The sequence below is a fragment of the Asparagus officinalis genome, chromosome 9 (assembly GCF_001876935.1).
Source record: "Asparagus officinalis chromosome 9, Aspof.V1, whole genome shotgun sequence".
Taxonomy (NCBI): Eukaryota; Viridiplantae; Streptophyta; class Magnoliopsida; order Asparagales; family Asparagaceae; genus Asparagus; species Asparagus officinalis.
In genome coordinates this window covers 45,907,564-45,930,022 of record NC_033802.1, presented here as the reverse complement: position 1 = coordinate 45,930,022, position 22,459 = coordinate 45,907,564, and the positions used below count along the sequence as shown (strand labels likewise).

Genomic DNA, 22,459 nt, shown 5'->3' with positions numbered 1-22,459 from the left:
GAACTAGCTGAGTTGCCCACGGGTAAGAAAGCACTCCATAACAAATGGGTGTACCGGGTGAAAGAGGAGCAGGATGGTTCCAGAAGATATAAGGCCCGGCTAGTTGTCAAAGGATTCCAGCAGAAGGAAGGAATTGACTACACCGATATTTTTGCTCCCGTGGTGAAGTTAAATACTATCAGGACTGTGATGAGTATTGTAGCAATTGAAGATCTCCATCTTGAGCAGTTAGACGTGAAGACGGTGTTTCTTCACGGAGATCTAGAAGAGGAGATATACATGCACCAGCCAGAAGGTTTCTCAGAAGAAAAGAAGAAGAACCTGGTGTGCAGACTCAAGAAGAGCTTGTATGGCCTGAAACAAGCTCCAAGGCAGTGGTACAAGAAGTTTGACGGTTTCATGCACAAGGAAGGTTTCCACAAGTGCAACGCCGTCCACTGTTGCTACTTCAAAAGATATCAGTCCAGTTATATCATTCTACTACTGTATGTTGATGATATGTTGGTTGTAGGAGTCGATATGAAAGATATCAAGAGTTTGAAGCAGCAGCTGTCAAAGGAGTTTGACATGAAGGACTTGGGTCCAGCAAAGAAGATCCTTGGAATGCAAATCACGAGAGATAAGAAGAGAGGTCTCTTGCAGTTATCTCAGACGGAGTACATCAACCGTGTTTTGCAGAGATTCAACATGGGCAACGCCAAGCCTGTGGCTAGCCATTTTCGTCTATCGAAGGATCAGTCTCCTCAGTCAGAAGAAGCGAAAGAGAGTATGGCTAAGGTTCCTTACGCCTCAGCTATCGGAAGCTTGATGTACGCTATGGTCTGTACGAGACCAGACATTAGCCATGCAGTGGGAGTGGTCAGCCGGTTTATGTCGAATCCAGGAAAAGCTCATTGGGAAGCGGTCAAGTGGATTCTGATGTATTTACGAGGCACCACACAGAAGTGTTTTCACTTTGGCAAGGGAGAGGTGGAAGTGCAAGGGTACGTAGATGCAGACTTTGGTGGTGAAGTCGATCACCGAAGAAGCACCACCGGCTATGTATTCACTGTCGGAACTACAGCTGTTAGTTGGATGTCACAGGTACAGAAGATCGTTATCCTATCCACTACTGAAGCTGAGTATGTTGCAGTGACTGAAGCTAGTAAAGAGATGATATGGCTTCAGGGTTTGTTGACAGAGCTGGGATTCAAACAGGAGAAGAATGTTTTGCACAGTGATAGCCAGAGTGCGATACACTTGGCGAAGAATTCAGCATTTCATTCTAGAACGAAACATATTGCGCTTCGGTTCCACTTCATCAGATCCCTGTTGGAAGATGACGTGTTAAAACTGGAAAAGATTCCAGGAAGTAAGAATCCAGCAGACATGTTAACAAAGACGGTGATTATTCAGAAACTGGAGTTGTGCGCAACTTCAGTTGGCCTTCATGTATAAATAATGAGGACAGAGCCACACAGGAGAGGAGCTTGATGATATAGCCTGTTGATATCGGTTTGGTCTCCAAGTGGGAGATTGTTAGTTTAGGGGGTGGATACCAACCTCCGCTGGCGACGAAGCTCTGACGAGCTTGAGAATCGCACAGCGAGCTCGAGCTCTGCGTGCGAGCGTCCCTCCCCGACCCTCGCGTTTGGGACACCGACCCTCGCGTCCAAGCTCCGACGATCGCGTCCAGGCGATTCCGACCTTGGCGTCCAAGCGGGCCGCTCACGTCTTGGCCTCCGACCTTCGCGTCCAGCTTGTGCGCTGGTGACAGGCTGTCGCCAGCCCATCGATTTTGCCTATAAAAGCAAACCCCGATGCCCTAGGGTTCGATGCTTTTTCCCTTTGATTTTCTTCTTTGGCGGCGGACAAAGAAAATGCAGCAGCGTTCTTTTCTTTCTCCAGCGCTTGGGATTTGATATCCTGAGGGGAGATTTAAGAAGAGAGAGTGAGATTTGAAAGGGGTTTATTCCCTTTAATTATTAACACTGTAGCTACAGTGTTCATTTGAGAGATCTCAGTTTGGGATCTGCTCTTGATTTGTAATTTCTTGTTTGATTAATAAGAAATTTACTGTGTGGCTCCCGAGGACGTAGGCAGTTGCCGAACCTCGTAAATCTTGTGTACTTTTTCTATTCTACGTTTATGTTGCATTAGGGATTTTGACGTTAAATTCCCAACATTAACTTTGTTTCACTTTTTACAGGGAGCTAAGGACTTTTCTGAGAGAGCATGAGGAGTACAACAAATATGGTTACCTCAGAATCCAAATTATAGGAAACTTTTCTCATTATTCTTCAGTGGAAATTTGAGGGAGGCATAGTCGTTCATTGAAATGAGTCAAAGAGGGGTTGCCTTCTTCTTTCATTGAAATCGAGGTTTGGCTACTTGTAGTAGAAGTTGGTTGCTGGAGATTAGGATACAAGATTCAAATCATAAGGAAGAAAAAAAAAGGTAAAGTTAATATTTTTCTCATAGAAGATTGGACCCTTTTGAGGAAAAATAATAAAATTGATATTGCGAAGGGAAGTCTATGGGTGATTGAAATACCTTTAATAGTCCTTTTTGAGAGTTTAATATTAATTTTATGAAGGGGATAATGGGTTTTCCACAAAAGAGGGTAACTCTCAATAAAGAGTAAACTCAATCTTCTAGGATCTCTAGGAAATATAATAGCCTAAATTGAGCTCTAACCTCACAAGCAAAGAAGGGGGCCTAAAAATCACTTTATAAACTCAACCAAGAGACCTTAGAATTGTAGCTCTCAAGCCTTACGACTTAGAAGAAAGTGGAGCACAATTGAAGCCTTTCAAAAGTTGCAACTATGGCTCTACTTACACAGTGTTGAATATGCCATGCACATGACTATAACATGCGTGAGGCTAAGATATGCACATCGCTATTCTGACGCTCACTAACACTGCTTCTACTTGTTGCGCGCAGCGGAAATTTCGGCAGCACTTCGGCAGCACAACAAGAGAGTCAGGTCGCAATAAGAATTCTTGTTTCTCAAAGGGAACAAGAATCTGAAGCCTATATCCTATCAAAGTAGGATATTAGCTCTTCCTCTCGTCAGCTCTAGGACTGCGCGTCGAGGGATCCTAAAAGCTATTACAAATCACACAAAAGCAATACAACCAATTTTAACGTGGTTCGGCAAATTGCCTACGTCCACGGGGCAAGGAAGGGGAGATCTACTATTAGAGGGAGAGAACACAACTAGGGTTTACAATCACTCTCAATCTAAACCCTCAAAGGGGAGATCTACTATTAGAGGGAGAGAACACAACTAGGGTTTACAATCACTCTCAATCTAAACCCTCAAACAAACTCTCAAATCCCTCACAATATCTCTCTACAAAAAAGGATGCACAAAACCCAAAACAAGAGTAAGACGGCTCTGCTATTTTACCCTCCAACGTGCTCTCTCTGTCCTTGCTCCTTGTTCAGCCGCAAAAGTACCCAAAACAATCTCCTGCACAATCTCCCGCACACCGACCTAGGTTACGAGTACAAGGTTATATAGCTGACAAAAATCGGGTCGTGGGCTTTATTTCTCATCTCTAGTACATCAACGTGGGCCCCATCGCATCCGCAAACAAAAAAAAAAGAAAACTACGGTGTTCACTCGGTTTCACGTGGGTGGTCCCCACTCCCACTCACTTCCGCGTTCACAATTCTCCACCTCGGTGAAGTTTTTCAAAACTGAGCCGACACCAAAGCAACCAAATGTCCCACTTATTGTGTCTAGTACGAACTCAATCCACAACAAGTCGAGAACCCAAAACGAGAGTCCAAACAATCTCACCCCCATCAAAATCATCTAATCCAAACCGGCTGCATCTCAAAGACTGCCTACGTATCCTCTTGCCCAAGGAATCAAGCCGAACGTAGTTCACCCAAATGGCCGCCAACGGCCTCAACAATCACAAATGTACAACAAGTTTCGACAATGATCAAACTTGTTGCTCTGAACCACCTTAGTGAGCATATCTGCCGGATTATCCTTCGTGTGGACTTTAACAATTTCCACATCGCCATCTTCAAGAACATCCCGAACGAAGTGATAACGAACGTCAATGTGCTTCGTCCTCGCATGAAAAACCTGATTCTTCGCCAAATAGATAGCACTCATGCTATCACAATGAATAGTGACGGACCTCTGCGATATACCAAGTTCCTCCAAAAGTCCTCGAAGCCAAATAGCCTCCTTCACAGCCTCCGTAACTGCCATATACTCTGCCTCCGTCGTAGACAAAGCCACCGTCGACTGTAAGGTGCATCTCCAACACACCGGCGCACGGGTCAAAGTAAACACATACCCCGTAGTAGACCGGCGCTTATCCAAATCCCCGGCATAATCCGAATCAACATAACCAATGCATAGCTGCCCACCTGTAGTGTCCCGCTCATAAACCAAACCAACATTAAGCGTACCTCGAATGTACCTCAAAATCCATTTCACGGCGTCCCAATGACCCACTCCTGGATCGTGCATGTATCTCGATACCATGCTTACCGCCTGTGACAAATCTGGCCTCGTACATACCATCGCGTACATCAAGCTCCCAACCGTGCTCGCATATGGAGTCTTCGACATTAACTCACGGTCTTCAACTGACTTCGGTGAGAGGCCAGCTGAAAGCTTCAAATGGGCTCCCAATGGTACACCAACTGGCTTCGTATCCATGCTAAAACTCACGATCTTCAACTGACTTCGGTGAAAGACCAGCTGAAAGCTTCAAATGGGCTCCCAAAGGTACACCAACTGGCTTCGTATCCATGCTAACATGGAATCATTGTAGAACCTTCTTCAAATAAGCCACCTGTGTCAAACAAATTCTGCCCTTCTTCTTGTCTCTGCCGATCTCCATCCCTAGAATGCGCTTCGCCTCACCCAAGTCTTTCATCTCAAACTCATTTGATAGTTGAACTTTCAACTCATCTATAGCCGACCTGGAAATAGAGGCAACCAACATGTCATCGACATAGAGCAACAAATAAATATACGCACCTCCTTTCAACTTGCGAAAATATACGCAAGGATCAAACTGGCTCCGAGTGTACGAATGACCAAGCATAAAACCATCGAATCGCCTATACCACTGTCGAGGAGACTGCTTCAAACCGTATAGCGATTTCTTCAGTTTGCAAACTAATTTTTCTTTCCCTGCAGCTCGGAATCCCAATGGCTGAGTCATATATATTTCTTCATCAAGATCACCATGAAGAAATGCCGTTTTCACATCCAACTGATCTAATTCCAAACCATACTGTGCCACCAAAGCTAGCAAAATCCGAATCGAAGAATGCTTCACCACCGGAGAGAAAACCTCATTATAGTCAATACCTTCCTCCTGTGCATAGCCCTTCGCAACCAACCTAGCCTTGAATCTCAACGGAGTGCCTTCAATGCCCTCCTTCTTCGTGTATACCCACTTGCAACCAATTGCCTTCCGCCCCTTTGGAAGCTCAACAAGCTCCCATGTATCGTTCTTATGAAGAGATTCCATCTCCTCCTGCATAGCCACCTGCCACGAATCAGCCTCCGAACTCTGCTCGGCCTCTCTGAATGTAGTAGGCACTAACTCATCGATACTCTCCACCGGAAGTGCATACGCAACTGTGTCGGCATACCGTGCTGGCATCTGTATGTTTCTCCTCTGTCTCCTAGCCGCAATAGAATCCTGAACCTGAGCCGTCGGTTCCTGATCCTGCACATTTGTACTCGTATCCTCCGTGTCATCGTCGTGCTCGCCTGGCGTCACCTCAGTCGGCACCTGCATGGATACTGTACCATCTGGACAATGTGGAGCTGCATCGATCTCCACCACCTGCGATATCTCCTCCGTCGGGTCGCTCTCCACCTGATGAGAGCTGGGAAGCTTCAAGATAGAAGCCTCATCAAATGTGACGTCCCTACTCAGAACAATCTTTTTATCAACTGGATCCCAAAGCTTGTATCCCTTGACACCACGCTTGAATCCTACAAATATGGCCTTCCTAGCTCGAGGTTCCAATTTATCAGTTCTAACATGATAATATGCAGGGCACCCGAATACCTTGAGCTGGTCATAGTCATGTGCTGGCTTTCCCGACCACATCTCCATAGGGGTTTTCCCCTCAATCGCAGATGAAGGCAGCCTATTAATGAGGTGGCTCGCATATGTAAGTGCCTCAGCCCAAAAGATCTTCTCCAAACCACTCTGCGACAATAAGCATCGGATCTTCTCCAGTAAAGACCGATTCAACCTCTCTGCCACCCCATTTTGCTGCGGTGTATGACTAACTGTGAAGTGTCTCTCTATGCCCTCGTCTCGACATAGCTGCTGAAAGGGGTCAGAAGTATACTCACCACCGTTGTCGGATCGCAACGTCTTGATCTTTCTCCCAGTCTGCAGTTCCAATCTCTTCTTCCACTCCACAAACAAATCTAGGACTTCACTCTTCTTCGTCATGGTGTACACCCAACAACGCCTAGAATAGTCATCTACAAAAGTGACGAACCAATGTCTACCACCAAGTGATGCAGTCTTGGTGGGACCCCAAACGTCTGTGTGCACGTAGTCCAGGATGCCCCTCGTCTGATGAATGGCAGTCCCGAACTTCACCTTCGTCTTCTTGCCAAGAACACAGTGCTCACAGAACTCAATCTTCCCACTCTTGGCTCCCTTCAATAGCCCCTGCTTGCACAATGCCTGCAGTGACTTTTCACCTGTGTGCCCCAATCTATAGTGCCAAAGTCTGCTCATGTCCGCTTCTGAAATAGCCGAAGCAACCTGGCCAATCTCGGTGCTTCCCTTCAGATAATACAAATTCCGATTGCGGACTCCCCTCATCACCACCAATGATCCCTTAGTAACCTTCGCTACAGCGTTTTCGAAAGTCACATTGAATCCCTTCGCCTCCAAAGCTCCAACTGAGATAAGATTTTTCTTCAGTTGAGGAACAAATCTCACCTCCTTCAACTCACGGACTACTCCATCGTGCATCCTAATCCGTACGGTACCTATCCCACAAACGCCACAGGATTGATCATTTCCCATGACAACAACGCCCCCGTCGACTTTCTCAAAAGATGCAAACCAGTCTCGCCTAGGGGTCACATGAAAGGTAGCGCCGGAATCAAGCATCCAATCTGATGCATCCACATGGTTCACCTCCGGAGTAATCAGTAGAGAAAAGCATGAATCATCGGAATCATCGCCTTTCGCAATGTTCACCTCATTGGCCTTCGGGCCCTTTTTCTTGCCATTCTCCTTCTCCTTGAGCTTCGGGCAGTCTCTCTTCCAATGTCTCTGCTCCTTGCAGAATGCACATTGGTTCTTTGTTAATTGGTGGCGGCCTCCAGACTTTGACCTCCCTCTGTTACCACCTTTCGGATATGGGCTTCTACCTCTCGTCGACAAGGCCTCTCCTGAAGTACTAGCGCGGGAAGTCTCCTTATCCTTCCTCCTCAAATCGTAGTTCGTCAAAGCGTTAGTCACTTCACTATAGCTGATAGAAGATCTCCCGTTCAACAAAGTGAGCACGAAGGTATCATACTCCTCATCCGGTAAGGAGCCCAACAAAATAATCGCCTTGTACTCATCCGATATCTTCTCATCAATATTCGCCAAGTCTGACAACAACTTAGTGTAGTTGTTCACATGAGCCGCAAGCGAGGTGCCTCTGGACACCTGGAATCTGAATAACCTACGCAGCAAGTGCAACCGGTTCTCAACACTCTTCGTAAGGTACTTATTGTTGAGAATTTCCCACATCTTCATCGCAGACGTCACCCCAATCACATCATACTTCAGCTCCTGTTCCAAACAAGACCTGATCACCCCACAAGCGTTCCTATTCATTTTCTCCCATACCGCCTCTTCATATTTAGGTGGCCTCTCGTGGACCATGATGGTCTCTTCCAAATTCTGAGCATTTAACGCATCCTGTACGTCGCTCATCCACAAACCAAAGTTGATTTTTCCGTCATATTTCACCACACTAATTTTGGTGTTTTGAAAACCAACTTGTATCGTACCCGCCATCGATTTGCTGCTTTCACCTTCTTCTCCCATTGCGAACTAACTCCAAATTGTAGAGAAAGAACAAATTTGATAGAATTAGGAACCACCCAACTGAACCCTAGATCGGATTCCAAATAGATCTCCTATCCACACGAGGAAAGCGAAATCTCCAACGGCAACTCCTAATGCTATCTCCACCGAAGCCGAGAACTCCAAGAACCAAGCTTCACACAAAAAATCTTCCTCCACCAAACTCCAAAACCCTAGATCTGAAATCTGGGCTCTGATACCACTTGTTGCGCGCAGCGGAAATTTCGGCAGCACTTCGGCAGCACAACAAGAGAGTCAGGTCGCAATAAGAATTCTTGTTTCTCAAAGGAAACAAGAATCTGAAGCCTATATCCTATCAAAGTAGGATATTAGCTCTTCCTCTCGTCAGCTCTAGGACTGCGCGTCGAGGGACCCTAAAAGCTATTACAAATCACACAAAAGCAGTACAACCAATTTTAACGTGGTTCGGCAAATTGCCTACGTCCACGGGGCAAGGAGGGGGAGATCTACTATTAGAGGGAGAGAACACAACTAGGGTTTACAATCACTCTCAATCTAAACCCTCAAACAAACTCTCAAATCCCTCACAATATCTCTCTACAAAAAAGGATGCACAAAACCCAAAACAAGAGTAAGACGGCTATGCTATTTTACCCTCCAACGTGCTCTCTCTGTCCTTGCTCCTTGTTCAGCCGCAAAAGCACCCAAAACAATCTCCTGCACAATCTCCCGCACACCGACCTAGGTTACGAGTACAAGGTTATATAGCTGACAAAAATCGGGTCGTGGGCTTTATTTCTCATCTCTAGTACATCAACGTGGGCCCCATCGCATCCGCAAACAAAAAAAAAAGAAAACTACGGTGTTCACTCGGTTTCACGTGGGTGGTCCCCACTCCCACTCACTTCCGCGTTCACACTACTACCGTTCCAGTGCATATTGTACCATTCTTAATTTCTATAGTACATTAATGACTTTGGCAATGTGCGCAGGGGGTCAGCCTCTAGTTGATGCAACATTAGCCTCGTGCATATCATCTATGTATTGTTATCAGTTTGTACAATAACAACTATTGCAGTGTATCCACGGCTACATGTCCGCTTATAGTTGACGCTACTTCAGGATCATGCATACCTTCTATGTGCACAAGAGAAAAATTTTGACCGAGTTGTTGAGATTGTCCTCTTTCTACCAGTGCACGATCTTGTGCTGTAGCTATTCTCTATAGGGTGATAATTGCCATTTGTTCATCTTGTTGTGGGATGCGTGCTATTGAGTTAGCACATCATTGCACATTTGAATGAAGCCCTTAGCCCTACACATCAAAGGGGGGAAATAGCCCCATCTGCATATTCCCATGCATTGGATCGGGGATATAGTCTCACTCATTGGAACGAAGCTATAGCCATGCACATGTTACATAATATGCAAGTATTTCTTATTGTGGACCGTTTGCTCTATTTAAAAGCTTTATTAAGTTGGGATTACATGATCAATAACATTTTATTCAGGTGACCGAAGATGCTCTATTTAAAAGCTTTATTAAGTTGGGATTACATGATCAATAACATTTTATTCAGGTGACCGAAGATATGAAGAATGAGCAATAGCACTTAAAAAGTATGTTAAAAACTATCCAGATGCAAAAAAAAAACAGGTAACATTTTAATGTCTGATCAGTAACATTTTGTTCCCTAGCATTTTAGGGATTCAAATTGGAATTTATTGATATTTTGTATATAGAGAAATGCCATGTGTTTACTTTTCGCACAGGGCCCCTAAAATCTCAGAACCGGCCCTGCACATGTGCATGGGGTTAGATAAACTTGCCTTAGTTCACACAAGTTGATTATTTTGGATTGTTTTTGACGTTGATTCTAGCTTCGCCTTGACTTAGAACTTTTATAGATCATCATCCTTAGCTAACTGGAACTTAGATGATCCTTGATGAGCCCTTTGGTCATGTTTAATCACCATTTTGTCCTTGGTGGGCCCCACATATCTTTCGGAGTGCTTCATCAGTTTGATATTTTTCACCATCCACTACCATATGTTTGCCCTTTGGTAATAAGCAAATGAGTTGATACTAGAATCAAGTTTATTTTACAACTTGACCCTAAATAAGGAGGTTTTGTGGGACATATTCGCGTGGTAGATGTCACTCCTCGGGCCCACGAGCCCGTTGGCGTGTGCAAACCGTGGGACCCACCGAGAGCAACTCAATTTTGGCTAAAGTATACTGCCAAAATGCTAGCACTAATTGTTCTTGGGCATTGGGCTTCTCTATTTAAGCCACTAATATTTTTTCACACTAGTCCATGTGAGACTAAAGTGGGGGTGTCGCAATCACCCCACCTTACAAAGACAATGTCGTCGTCATCACGACATGATAATTGACATATCCCAGTATCATTGCCAGATAATGTGAACTCTAGAGGTGGCTCATACGGGCTCTTGGTGGATCCCACCGCATCCACATGGTGAAGCACTTAGCCTCATATAACACTTAGCTCCACACTTCCGGCTAGCAATTTTTTTGATACCATTTGTCACGCCTCGGGCCCACGGGCCTGTTGGCGCGTGCAAGCCGTAGGACCCATCGAGAGCAACTCGATGTTAGCTAAAGTTTACTGTCAAAATACTAGCATTAGTTGTTCTTAGGCCTTGGGCTTTTCTATTTAAGCCACTAATATTTTTTCAAACTAGTCCATATGGGACTATAGCGGGGGTGTCACAGTAGAGAATCAATTTTGATGGAAGATAACGCAATACTAAAGATGGCTACAAGCAGACCTATGAATATCACATTTATGATAGGGTTGTTACAACTCTAAAAAATGTAAGACATATATTGAATTTAAAGAAGCATCTTGCCTCCTTTGGCGCATTAGAAATTTCAGGGGTATCATTTCTAAGATTATTGCTTCCAGAATTCAGAGGGTTATGGGTTTTCTAATCAGTGAAGGCCAAAGTGCATTTGTTAAAGGGAGAATTATTTCTAATAATATCCTTCTTGCTCATGAACTTATCAAGCACTATGGTAGGAAGCATTCATCACCTAGAGCTACTCTCAACATTGATTTGAGAAAAGCCTTTGACACAATTAGTTGGGACTTTATTGAAGCTATGCTGGTGGGACTTGGTTTCCCAAATAGAATGATTAAATGGATTATGGAATGCATCACTACACCAAAATTTTCCCTGTCACTTAATGGATCTCTTCATGGATTTTTTCAAAGTGCTAGGGGTTTACGGCAAGGAGATCCTCTTTCTCCTTATCTCTTTGTACTGGGTATGGAATACCTGTCTAGAAAACTCAACTCTCTCAGACATGATGGGTTATTCAAATTTCATCCAATGTGCTCAAGATTAAACATTACCCACTTGTTCTTTGCTGATGATTTGCTGCTTTTTGGGAAGGCTGATATGTACTCTATTATTAAGCTTCACAACTGCCTCAAAGAATTCTGTCAGGTCTCTGGTTTGAGTATTAACCCTAACAAATGCTCAATCTACATGAATGAGATTGATGAGAATCTCAAAGCTCAGATTTGCTCATACCTTAATTTCCCTGAGGGGGTTTTACCTGTGAGGTATCTTGGTATGCCATTGATTACAAAGAGATTGACCTGGATGGACTGTTCCCCCTTGATTAGCAAAATCTCAGAGCAGATCCAGAATTGGCAAAAGAAAAGATCACTATCCTTTGCTGGCAGATTGCAGCTGATTAAAACTGTTATCCTGGGCATATATATATATTGGACTAGCAATTATCTTTTGCCTAAGAAAGTTCTTCAGAAAATTGATAGTATGTGCTCTGATTTCCTTTGGAACCATAAGATATCATTAGTATCTTGGGTTTCAATCTGTCAAGAGAAAAAATCTGGAGGCTTAGGTGTTTTCTCTGCTAGCTTTTGGAATCTTTCAGCGGCGCTTAAACTCTTATGGATGATCCATCTTAAGAAAGACATCTTATGGATAAAATGGATTCATGGTCATTATCTGCAGAGAGCTGATATCTGGCAAGTTCAGTCAAGATCAAATGACTCTTGGATGTGGAAACAAATAATAAAAGCCAGAGACAAATTGATTAACAGATTTGGGAATGTAGATAATCTGCAGGAAATTATTGGTAATTGCTGCTCTGGAGGAAAAGTACATATATCATCTGTTTACAGGTTACTGATACAACCTGCACCTCTAGTTGACTGGGCAAATACTGTTTGGGACAATATACATTTTCCTAAACATGCTTTCATCCTTTGGCTTGCTGTTCAATCAAGATTATTAACTCAGGACAGACTATGCAAGATGAACATCCTCAATACAAATCAATGTGTTCTTTGTTCAAGATATCAAGAATCCTGCTGTCACTTGTTTTTTGAGTGTCAGTTTTCAAATACTGTCTGGAATCTGGTGCTGGATTGGCTGAACTTCAGCTGGAGGTCGTGTGACTGGAGATGTATTGTTAATTGGTACAGTCATAGGCTGAAGAGGAAGGGTTATACTGAAAAACTCAAGAGAATTGCTTTATCTGTTTCAGTATATCTGATTTGGCAGGAGAGGAATCAAAGAATTTTCCAGAGTAAAGCTAGACAACCTGTGGCAATCTTCCGAGATATTAAGTTCTCTATTTTCTCAAAAATTTTGAATGAAAAAATCCCAATTCATGTAAGAGATAGAGTTGAGTGTCTGTATATATCTTAGTTGAGTTTTGAGAACCAGTTTCTTATCTGGTTTTGATATGATGTAATTAATTCTTCCAAATTGGTAAATGAATATAAAGTTTTCATTGACAAAAAAAAAAATGAAGCTTAAAGTTAGTGCTCAAAGATGCTAAAGAAAAACAATATGATGTGTCGCAACTTGTATAGTTGCTTGGCAGCATAATTATTAGAGGAGTTGTGATGCTTAGGGAAGAAAGCTACAAAGATAACACTAAATTATGACCACATAAGAGTTTTCTGTGCAAGCGTAGAAAGACTACAAGTGCTGCAAAATAGTTAGTTACATTAAAAATATAAGGAGATGTGAGCTCAAGTTTTATAGGTATTGCATGTAATTTGGTAGACAATACAAAACCTAACTCAAGACAAACTCACAAGAGCTATGATGTGCTTGATTATAAATATCCAAATGTTTAAGGATTAACATTTATATGTTTTAAAAGAGTAATTGAATATTTTTGTCACCTTTATTGATGACTTCTTGAGGAAGGAATTATTTTATTTAATGAGATTTTTTTTTTGAGGTGTTTGAGAATTTCCAAGAGTGGGAGGCGTATGTTGCGAGCAGCAAGGCAACTTTCATTAAAAGTTTGAAGAGTGATAATGGAGGAACATACTGATTCAAGGATCCTTGTGATATTTCAAATAACAATCATTATGTTTCATTAGCATTTATATGTACATGTTGAATTGTTTGTATTGAGTTAAATGGTACATACTTATTGTGAATTTGGAAGCTTGGCGTCGGTTTTTAATAATGTGCATGTCAATTGACAAACATAAAATTTAATATGTTTTGAAAAATTGAAGGCATAAATCAATATTATAAATGTTAGATTGTGCTGATAAAAAAGGGGGATGCATAACACATGAATAAATTTTTTTGTCAAAATGAAAGGAGCATGAAATTGTATTTTGAGTTTTCTAAAAAGTTTATGGTAGAAGAAATTAATATGTGGGCTTTGTTATCAATCTAGCATCATGTACAATAAGTTATTTAAAGATCCATTAGGAGATGTAGATCGTGAAGAAGGTTGATAAGTCCAGGTTAAACATTTTTGCTTTTTCGTCGTAGGGACTTCTAGATATGAGAAAAAAATCAATGCTTGGCAGAAAATTCACTTAGGTTGTGTTTATTTGGTTCCGCACTTGGTGAGGGTACATGTTTTGGGTACAACAAACAAGAAGGCTTTTGTGAGCTAAGATGTGGTCTTTGATAAGGACTGGATTATTAAAGCATTGAAGAATAGCACAATAGCCAAAGAAGAATGTGATTGGTGAAAGTTGAGACCACTTCTAATGAGAAATCAAAAACTTAAAGTCAAGGAGACAATGAAGCATATAGATCCATCAAGTGATTGATGGGAGGAGTTGAACCCAAAAGCACTAGAGATTTAAAGCTAGAAAGAAGATGCCTAAGAACATTGTGTTGGCCTTCTTGTTTTGATGATGATTTACAAACAATTTACATCTAATATTGTTTGTCTAGTATTTGTGTTTTATATTTATTCTAGGCAAACAATATATTGGAGGATGGATGGAATAGCGCTTCAACGACCATATCAAATGGAGGTTGGCGGAATTATGGAGTGAAGCCTATGCAATTCATAGTTAAAGATTCAAGTTCAAGCTTCATCCGCAAGTGCACCAAGTCAAGCTTATTGAAGATCAAGACTGCTTGGGTAACAGTTAGTTTAGGTTTTTATTATGTGTGTTAGTACTTTAAGCTCAATCATATATACACACACGTATTTGGTTTCTATGTATATATATAGTTATATATATACATGCATGTTTTGGTTTCCATGTTTATAAATATGAGATTACATATTTCATATTTATTATTGTGTTTAAGAATATATTGCATAGAATATGCATATTTGTGAAAATATTATATTCTTAGTTTTTAGACTTAACAATAATCATATACATATTTTATTAAGTCTACATAATCATTGTGCAAAGTTTCTAAACATGGTTTAGCCAAAATGTCAAAATTCACATGTTTACATTTTTATGTTTTGGCCTATTTTGTAAAATGATGATATTTTTCATTTGGGAAGTCTTTTTTGGAAACCAGTCATTATAACATGTTTATTATCATGTCTACAATCATTCTCCAAAGTTTTATATTTTTTGGAATTTATTTGATATTTTTAAACAGTGTTTTAAAATCAGAAAAAGCGGTCGACCGCCGCAGTCGACCTCCGTTTATCCCAATGGTTCTTTTAATACAAAATCAGATTTCTGATTCTTGGGCTGTTTGGTCTTTTCCTTTGGGGTTTTTGCTGTTACTTCCTCTTCCTATATAAACCCCCAAACCCCCTTCTATCTTAGTAACCAATGGGATGTTTTAAACAAGTTTAAAAAAGTTTTAACAGGGGTTTAAGTTTGGTTTAATGCTGTTTTGGTTGGTTCACAAGTGGAGGAGATCATATACATTGTTTGAGCTTCCTTTTAATCCATCTCTCCATCTTGTTTTTCAGAGAAGAATTCCTAAACTCTATTTTTAGCTATTTATTGTTTTATTCATAATTTCTATATGCTAGATTTTATTTGAGTTTAGTTGTTTTATTTATTCTCATTGTTACACACACCCACATGAGCTTTTAGTATTTACATACATAGTATATTAGGGTTGTGAGAAATTATAACATTGAGTTGAGCTTTAATTGAGTTCTCGCATTGTATTAGAGAACAAATCATTTGTTATCTTTGTGAGATTGTAAAGTTTTCGGTTAGCTAGAAAACCGAGTGTGAGGAGTGGACGTTGATCGGTGAACGTTGAAAACCGACATTGTGAGTGAGTGTATACGTTGATCGGTGATCGTTGAAAACCGACATAGTGTGGTTGTAAACGTTATTCAAGTGAGCGTAGCAAACCCGGTTGTGATAGTGGATTTCTCCCCGGGAGTGGGGAGCGGAGACGTAGGACGGAAGGTCCGAACTCCGTGATCATTTGCTTGTGTTTGAGTTTACTTTGGCATTTTATTTGTGCTTAAGTGTTCATTACATTCTTGTCGCCATCGTAAATTTCCCTATCACATTTGTAGATTGTTTATTTCACCATTATGTTAGTTTATATATCCTTGCATATATTTTATAGTATATCTCATTGCTAGGATATATTCATTTGCTCATATTGCTTATTCTTGCTTATAACATATTGTATATTTATCTTACAAGAAGAATAGTTTGAATTAGTTTTAATTGGCATAAAATCAGATTAGATTAGCATAAGACCCTAATCACCCCCTAGGGTTTAACACATTGCCCTTGCTAGAGACGCAAAATTGATTAAAAAGATTTAAAATAAGAAGTTCCTGAGCATCATGGAGGAAAGAGAGCGAGTGGATTATAAATATGAATGAAGAGATAGAGGCTCTTAAAGAGAAGGGAGCTAGTGGAGTTTCCTATAGAAAGAGGAATATGGAGTGCGGTCTATTGAAAGAAAGAAGACTGCAAGGCAATAAGAGATTGAAGCTAAAACTTATTCTAAAGTGGCATGGCCCAAGATAAATTATAGATTATAATCAGATATCATCTCTAGTGGCAGTGCATAATTTGGATATAAAGAAATTGGATGTCCAAATGCATAGGCATAAGTCAGAGTAGATATACATGTAACAACCACAAGGATTGACGGGAAAGGAAATGACGTCATGTATATATGCAAGGTAAAATATCACTTTATGGGTTGAATCAATCATTAAGACTATGGTACAAGGGGTATAATTCATTCCTAAAGAAGATAAACTTCACCTAAAGTGGGTATGATTGTCGCTTTCATGCCAAGAAATTTCTTGATAGGTCATGAACTCTATTTTATTCTCTCTATGAGAAGATATGCGGATTATTACGAACAATAGTGTTGTAATAAATGGAGTCAGCAGTTGCTTAGTCGAAGAGTTTAAGATGAAAGATCTTGATATTTTAAAGATAATCCTTAATATGGTGACTAGTAAAGGGAGTACATGACTGTTATGTCTATCTTATAGAAAGTGCTCGAGAGATACAAGATGAATAACATGAAGCGCGATATCTATCCTATTGCACAAAACTTCCAGTTAGAAAATACATTTTGTCTTTCTATGAAAATGGGAAAAAAATTTATAGAGAAGCCATGCTATTAGCAAGTTTATCCTGGCTACTCATGTATAGTATGGTGTACAATAGACCGGATATTGGTTATGCAATGAACTTGAATAGTCGCCAAAGGCGTAGAATGTTAGAGTTGTCTTGATTCTAGAAATTTAGTGGAGGATTAAGGGGTATCCATGAGTGATAAATTTTGTTTCTATAGGTATACTATGACATGAGCCTAAAAGGGAAAGGAGAATAAAGAAAGAACAACGGAGAAAGGAGAGAAAAATCTGGATCTACTAGAAAGGAGCGGATAAGAGAGATTGATTCATTCATATTTCTAGTCTTATTTTCATACATTGAATGTGTCTTCCCACCATGGAATGATGAAGGTAGAGTTTTCGATCTTACCTCATAAATATTGTCGTGTTTGATTTTTTTTAGGGCATGCGCTTCTAATTTATCTTTAGATCTTTCCTATATACAACAATTCTTTGTGTCGGGACAAGTGCAACTGTAGATCCATGTTGATTAGCAACTCTTTAGCATTCTAAGAGGCTGTTTGGGTTCACCTATTTTACATAAAAGTTTTAGAAAAACACCGGATAATGGGATTATCGTATATAATAGATTTCTATAGATCTCTACAAACTGTGTTTAGTTCCAAAAAAATTTATTAAAATATTTTTTATAAAGTAGGAAAAATGTACTATTTTGTAGAAATCAACTTCCTCCTCAAATAGGCGAAAATTGCAAGAAAATCTAGCATTTATATCAAAATAGTAATAAAGTACACTTGTACCATTTTTTTCATAAAATTTGAAATTGCCTAGAAATTTAAAATTGCCTACATTCTTGTATGAGTTGCACTTTTCCATAAAATTTTCTTATCCAGCCAAACAAAAAGAAAAGAAAAGAAAGAAAACAACCTATTTTCTATGAAGTTAGGAACTCATTTTCATATTTTAAACCAAATAAAGAAATAGCAACAAATAAAAGAGTAGTACTTTTTGAGTTCTATAAACTTCTTCTACAAATTTTGGAACTTCTTCTACAAATTTCTATAAAAATACAAGAAAATTAATTTCTTGACACTTTTCCTTTTCCGTTTCCTTTTTTAAGAAATCAAACCAAACAGACCCTCATTGGCAAAGTCTTCTCTTCCAAGGAAAATTAGTTTTTTTTCATTTTAAAAAAGAAGAGAAAATGTGCAATTTCGGTAGGAAATTAAGGAATGGAGAGGATAATTTTAATTTATCATGTCGAGTTACTAACTGACTCAACCATGATTGTGAAATCAGATAGAAAATAGATATGTTGGAATTCTTGTTTCTCACCGGAAAAACTGGTAAGGTTTGATGTGTGTACAAACTTTACAAATTGGGAAATGAATAAAATTTTTCATTGACCAAAAAAAAAATCAGATAGAAAAACTAACATAAGACTAATTTGGTGCAAGTTATATCAATTGATAGCCAAATTAAAATAACAAATTAAAATAAGTATCTTAAGAAACTAATTTAAATATATCAAATATAAGGGACCAATATTTGAAAAACCCCTAATGGATTTTGAAAAGAGTGTTAAATTTGATTTTATATCTCTGACAAATAAATTCAAAAGGTTCGAGCTCAAATTCAATATTAATAATATAGATGTAAGCAGTATTGGTAAGGATTATGTTTCCAAAAAGTAAAATAATTATCGCTAAGGCATACTTCTAAATTTGTTGTGGACTCTATAATCAAAACTTTATCTCTAGATCAATAAAAATTAAAGCTTAGAATTTACACTTACACAATTTGCTTGTCTCTGAAACCATTATATTTCTTCTCCAAAGCCAGTGGAGCATCCCAATGGAAAAGAGTCACAAAAGGCGTAATGCCTGATTATAATTGTCATTTGTTATTAATCCAAATTAATAAATGGAGATTAGCTAAAAATAGAGATTCACAATTAATCATACCATTGGCTAATAATTCATTTATGACATTGTTGTAGAAGGCCACTCCAGCTGGATTTATTCCGCCTTCTATTGTTCCTTCTGTATAACACAAAAATTTATGATTAATTACTTCATGAAGAAGATGATAGATGATACTAAATAAAAAGTCTTATTTTCTGGTACCCCAGAGTTTACCTCCCTTTTCACTTTGATACCCTGGGCTACAGTAATGTCTTGCTACTTTGATAACCCAAACTTTCAATCTTATTTTACTTTGATGCCTATAAATATTTATTTATCACTTTGATACCTATAAATATTTATTTATCACTTTGATATCCTAAAGTTTTAATCACATTTTACTTTGGTACCAAGGATTGGATTGAGAATTTAAGAGTCCTAAATTTTTAAAAAATGCCTTGAGTATTAAAGTGATAAGGATAAACTTTGGGCTACCAAAGTGAAAATTAGATATAAGAAACAATGGTAGTTGTAGACATTTATCTTATAAACTTACATGTTTATGAATAGAGGAGGGATTTTTTTTTGTGAACGGTCATCATAGGCGAGGTTCATTTGTGATCGCGATAAGTGCCCGCCCCCCCCGCCCCCATCCAACTTAATAGATGGAAAAGGATTTCTGAAGGAAAAATTGCAAAATAGACTTATTTTGCTAAATATTTAGCAAAACAGATCGTTTTGCTAAATATTTAGCAAAATAGACCTCTTTTTGGCCTGTTGGCAAAAAAGAGGTCGATTTTGCTAAACAGACCATTCGAAACATACGGGACTAGTAGTTCCGTATGATTTAATCCTCCCATTAATTCATACAAGACTACTAGTCTCGTATGTTTTGAATGGTCTGTTTTGCAAAATCGATCTCTTTTTAGCTTGTTGGCCAAAAAGATGCCTATTTTGCTAAATATTTAGTAAAAGGGTTTGTTTTGCTAAATATTTAGTAAAATAGGTCTATTTTGCAAATTTCTTCTTTAAACATGTGGTTTAGATGAGGGCCTTTTTTATTGCCAACGATGGCGCAAGTACCCGAATGGGGGTAGCCGCCTATATTACTTTAGATACGACATACATCCAACAATTGGAGGAAATAAGAGGGCAAACTCAACCAATTAATAGCTTTTCAACAAAATTATGAGATCAGATTCGATTTTTCTTAAATTGTTTATATTCTCTAGAATTTATTATTATACAGTGGGAACTTTTCCGATATGCGTGGAGAAACAAGTTGTCGTTTTCTTATCTTAGATCGTAAATAAAAATAGTTGACTTTCAATGATTTATATGTGTTTTATGCCAATAATTCTCTTAGAGTTCTAAAAATCGAAGGGATATTCAGATAAAATAAAACTTGATTTATAGAAAAATTGTAATGATTTATACCCAAAATTTTCATGCTTTATGATCTGGGTTGTTGAAAACATTAGAGAAGGTGGTCAGCGTATATCAAGAAAGCTGAAGCTGGGTAAAGTGAAAAATTCGTGGAAGTTTAAAAATGCAATTTGGGTTATAATTTCTTTCTCTATATCAGGGCTTATCTACACCATTAAAACTTTGACGACATACTAGCTTGTAAAAGAGATTCTCTAACACTCTAAATTGTAGAGAATGCCTACAATTATATGGGTGGATAAATAAGATTGGTTAATATAATAAACCCCATGACTCAGGTCTTTTATATAATTTATTTATTTAATTACTATATGGGATCATAGAATGAGAGAAGGCTATTGGTGAGTTATAATCATCCTCTACAATTTAGGATGTGGAGGATCTGTGGCGGTTAGTTTGAGATTAAAATTGAAGAAAGTTAACCATTTGTAATACAAATAGGGTGTGTTTTTTGGACTAGAAACATAGAAAGCCTCTAATATCGTAGAAAACACACAAAAAGTTTCCAAAGGTTTTTGATTTCTTTATTTGTTTCACTAAATTTTTTTACAAAAGATTTTTTTCAAAAAAAGTGAAGAAAACACCACTTTTTGGATGGAAACTAATTCCTCTTAGAATGTGAGTAAACCAACTAGAAAAACTTGGAAAATGAGTTTTAATATTTAAATGATGGGATGATGTGGAAAGTTGTTAAAAGATAATAGTCAAGTAATGATGGAACTTATTCTTTGCTTTTGACCTAACAAGGGAATGGTAAAGAAAATATTTTCACTTCATGCTTTCATACCACAACAAACAAAAAAAAATAAATAAAATAAAATAAACATGTTTCTTAGAACACTACAAAAAAGGTGGAAATAATTTTTTTACTACTAGAAATTATTTCCTATATTTTAGAAATTGAAACAAACACATCGTTACTAAGTAAAATGCTTTTTCTAAAATTAAAAATATAAACAATTTGGATGGTAGATCATTGAAAAAAAACCTATAATTTAATATGCCAATTTCTCTGAGTAATGTTAAGAAATATCAAAATTTTACAAAATTGAACATATCTTATTTCAACTTATTAACTAAAACAAAAGCTAGTGATGCATATGGTTATGGATTTCTTCTGTGAAAAACTGGAAATAATTAATCATTTTCTCCAATAGGGTTTGATCGAATTATAGCGGAAAACTAAATATCGTGTGCATGAGTATCTAGTAATTAATTAAAATTATTACCTGGGTGGTTGAAGGCGGGAGCGGTTTTTAGCGTATGTTAGCAGGCGAAAAATTCCCTGCTAACCTGCGCATCCGCTGTGATCTCAATGGCGAAGAAGAAGAAGTTTAGCGGGAAAAAAGTTCTTAGCTCTGGATTAGGATCCTCGATCTCATCTCAGATCAACATTGAGGATAATTCGGTTGATAGTGGAGATGAAGTTGATTCTCTCATGGGATCTATGGGACCTAACGGAGCAACGAAGTCCAAATTGCTTTCGGAGATTCTTGAATCATTATGTACTGTGTTTGATTCAAATCTTGATCAAAGGTCGTCTTCTTTGGTGAGAACTCAAGATCGAGTTCCTTTGATGGCGGGAATCCAAAATCGACAGCTATACGAGGCTCCGGTGGCGGGAAGTTCTGATCTCTGTAAGTCTTCCTCTTCTTGTAATAGCGAAAATCTCTCTGCTAGGGTTTCTTGGGCGGAGGAAATTGAATCGGAGCTATCTTTATCTAGATCTAAGTCTATTTCCAATCCTGTGCTTCTGGTTTCAAATACTAAGATAGATGATGCTTTGAACAATTCTAAAGTTGATGATAGTTCTATGTCTCTGAAAGAGAGCAATAATGCTAATCTTGATGAAATTCTGGCTCCTCCTCTTGATATCTCTAAAAATCCTATAAAAAGCTGGAGCAGTTTGTTCTCTGATAACAGAAGGCCTGGTAAAGGCATGGTCTTAAATTACTTGCCTCCAGACACTAATGATTCAGTAATTTTCAATGAAGAAGAATGGAATGATGGTTCCTCTATGTGGTCTTCCTCAATAATTAGGCAAGTTCTTGGCTTAAGTGTTAGTTTCAAGGCAATGCAGAGCTATGTGCACAAAGTTTGGTCTCATGTGCCTGAAATTTGTTTACTAAGGGCTGGCTTGTTCCTGTTTAAATTCAATGATAAAGAAGCTATGAATGAAGTCCTAAGTAATGGTCCTTGGTTTTTTGGCTCAAGGCCAATGCTCTTAAAACCTTGGACTATTGACATGGAAA

The 22,459-nt window shown here is 38.8% G+C and overlaps 1 protein-coding gene across 3 annotated transcripts in view; it reads right to left on the bottom strand.

The window, feature by feature from the left end:
• LOC109824664 (beta-glucosidase 24-like) overlaps positions 1 to 22,459 on the bottom strand; it is a 47,150-nt gene that overhangs the window by 11,582 nt on the left and 13,109 nt on the right. For all 3 annotated transcript variants that reach the window (XM_020391302.1, XM_020391301.1, XM_020391300.1), the window contains exons 5-6: positions 18,822 to 18,899; positions 18,653 to 18,740 (exon numbers count right to left, since the gene is read on the bottom strand). In XM_020391302.1, coding sequence (XP_020246891.1) covers positions 18,653 to 18,740; positions 18,822 to 18,899 — 166 coding nt within the window. The remainder of the gene's footprint in view (positions 1 to 18,652; positions 18,741 to 18,821; positions 18,900 to 22,459) is intronic.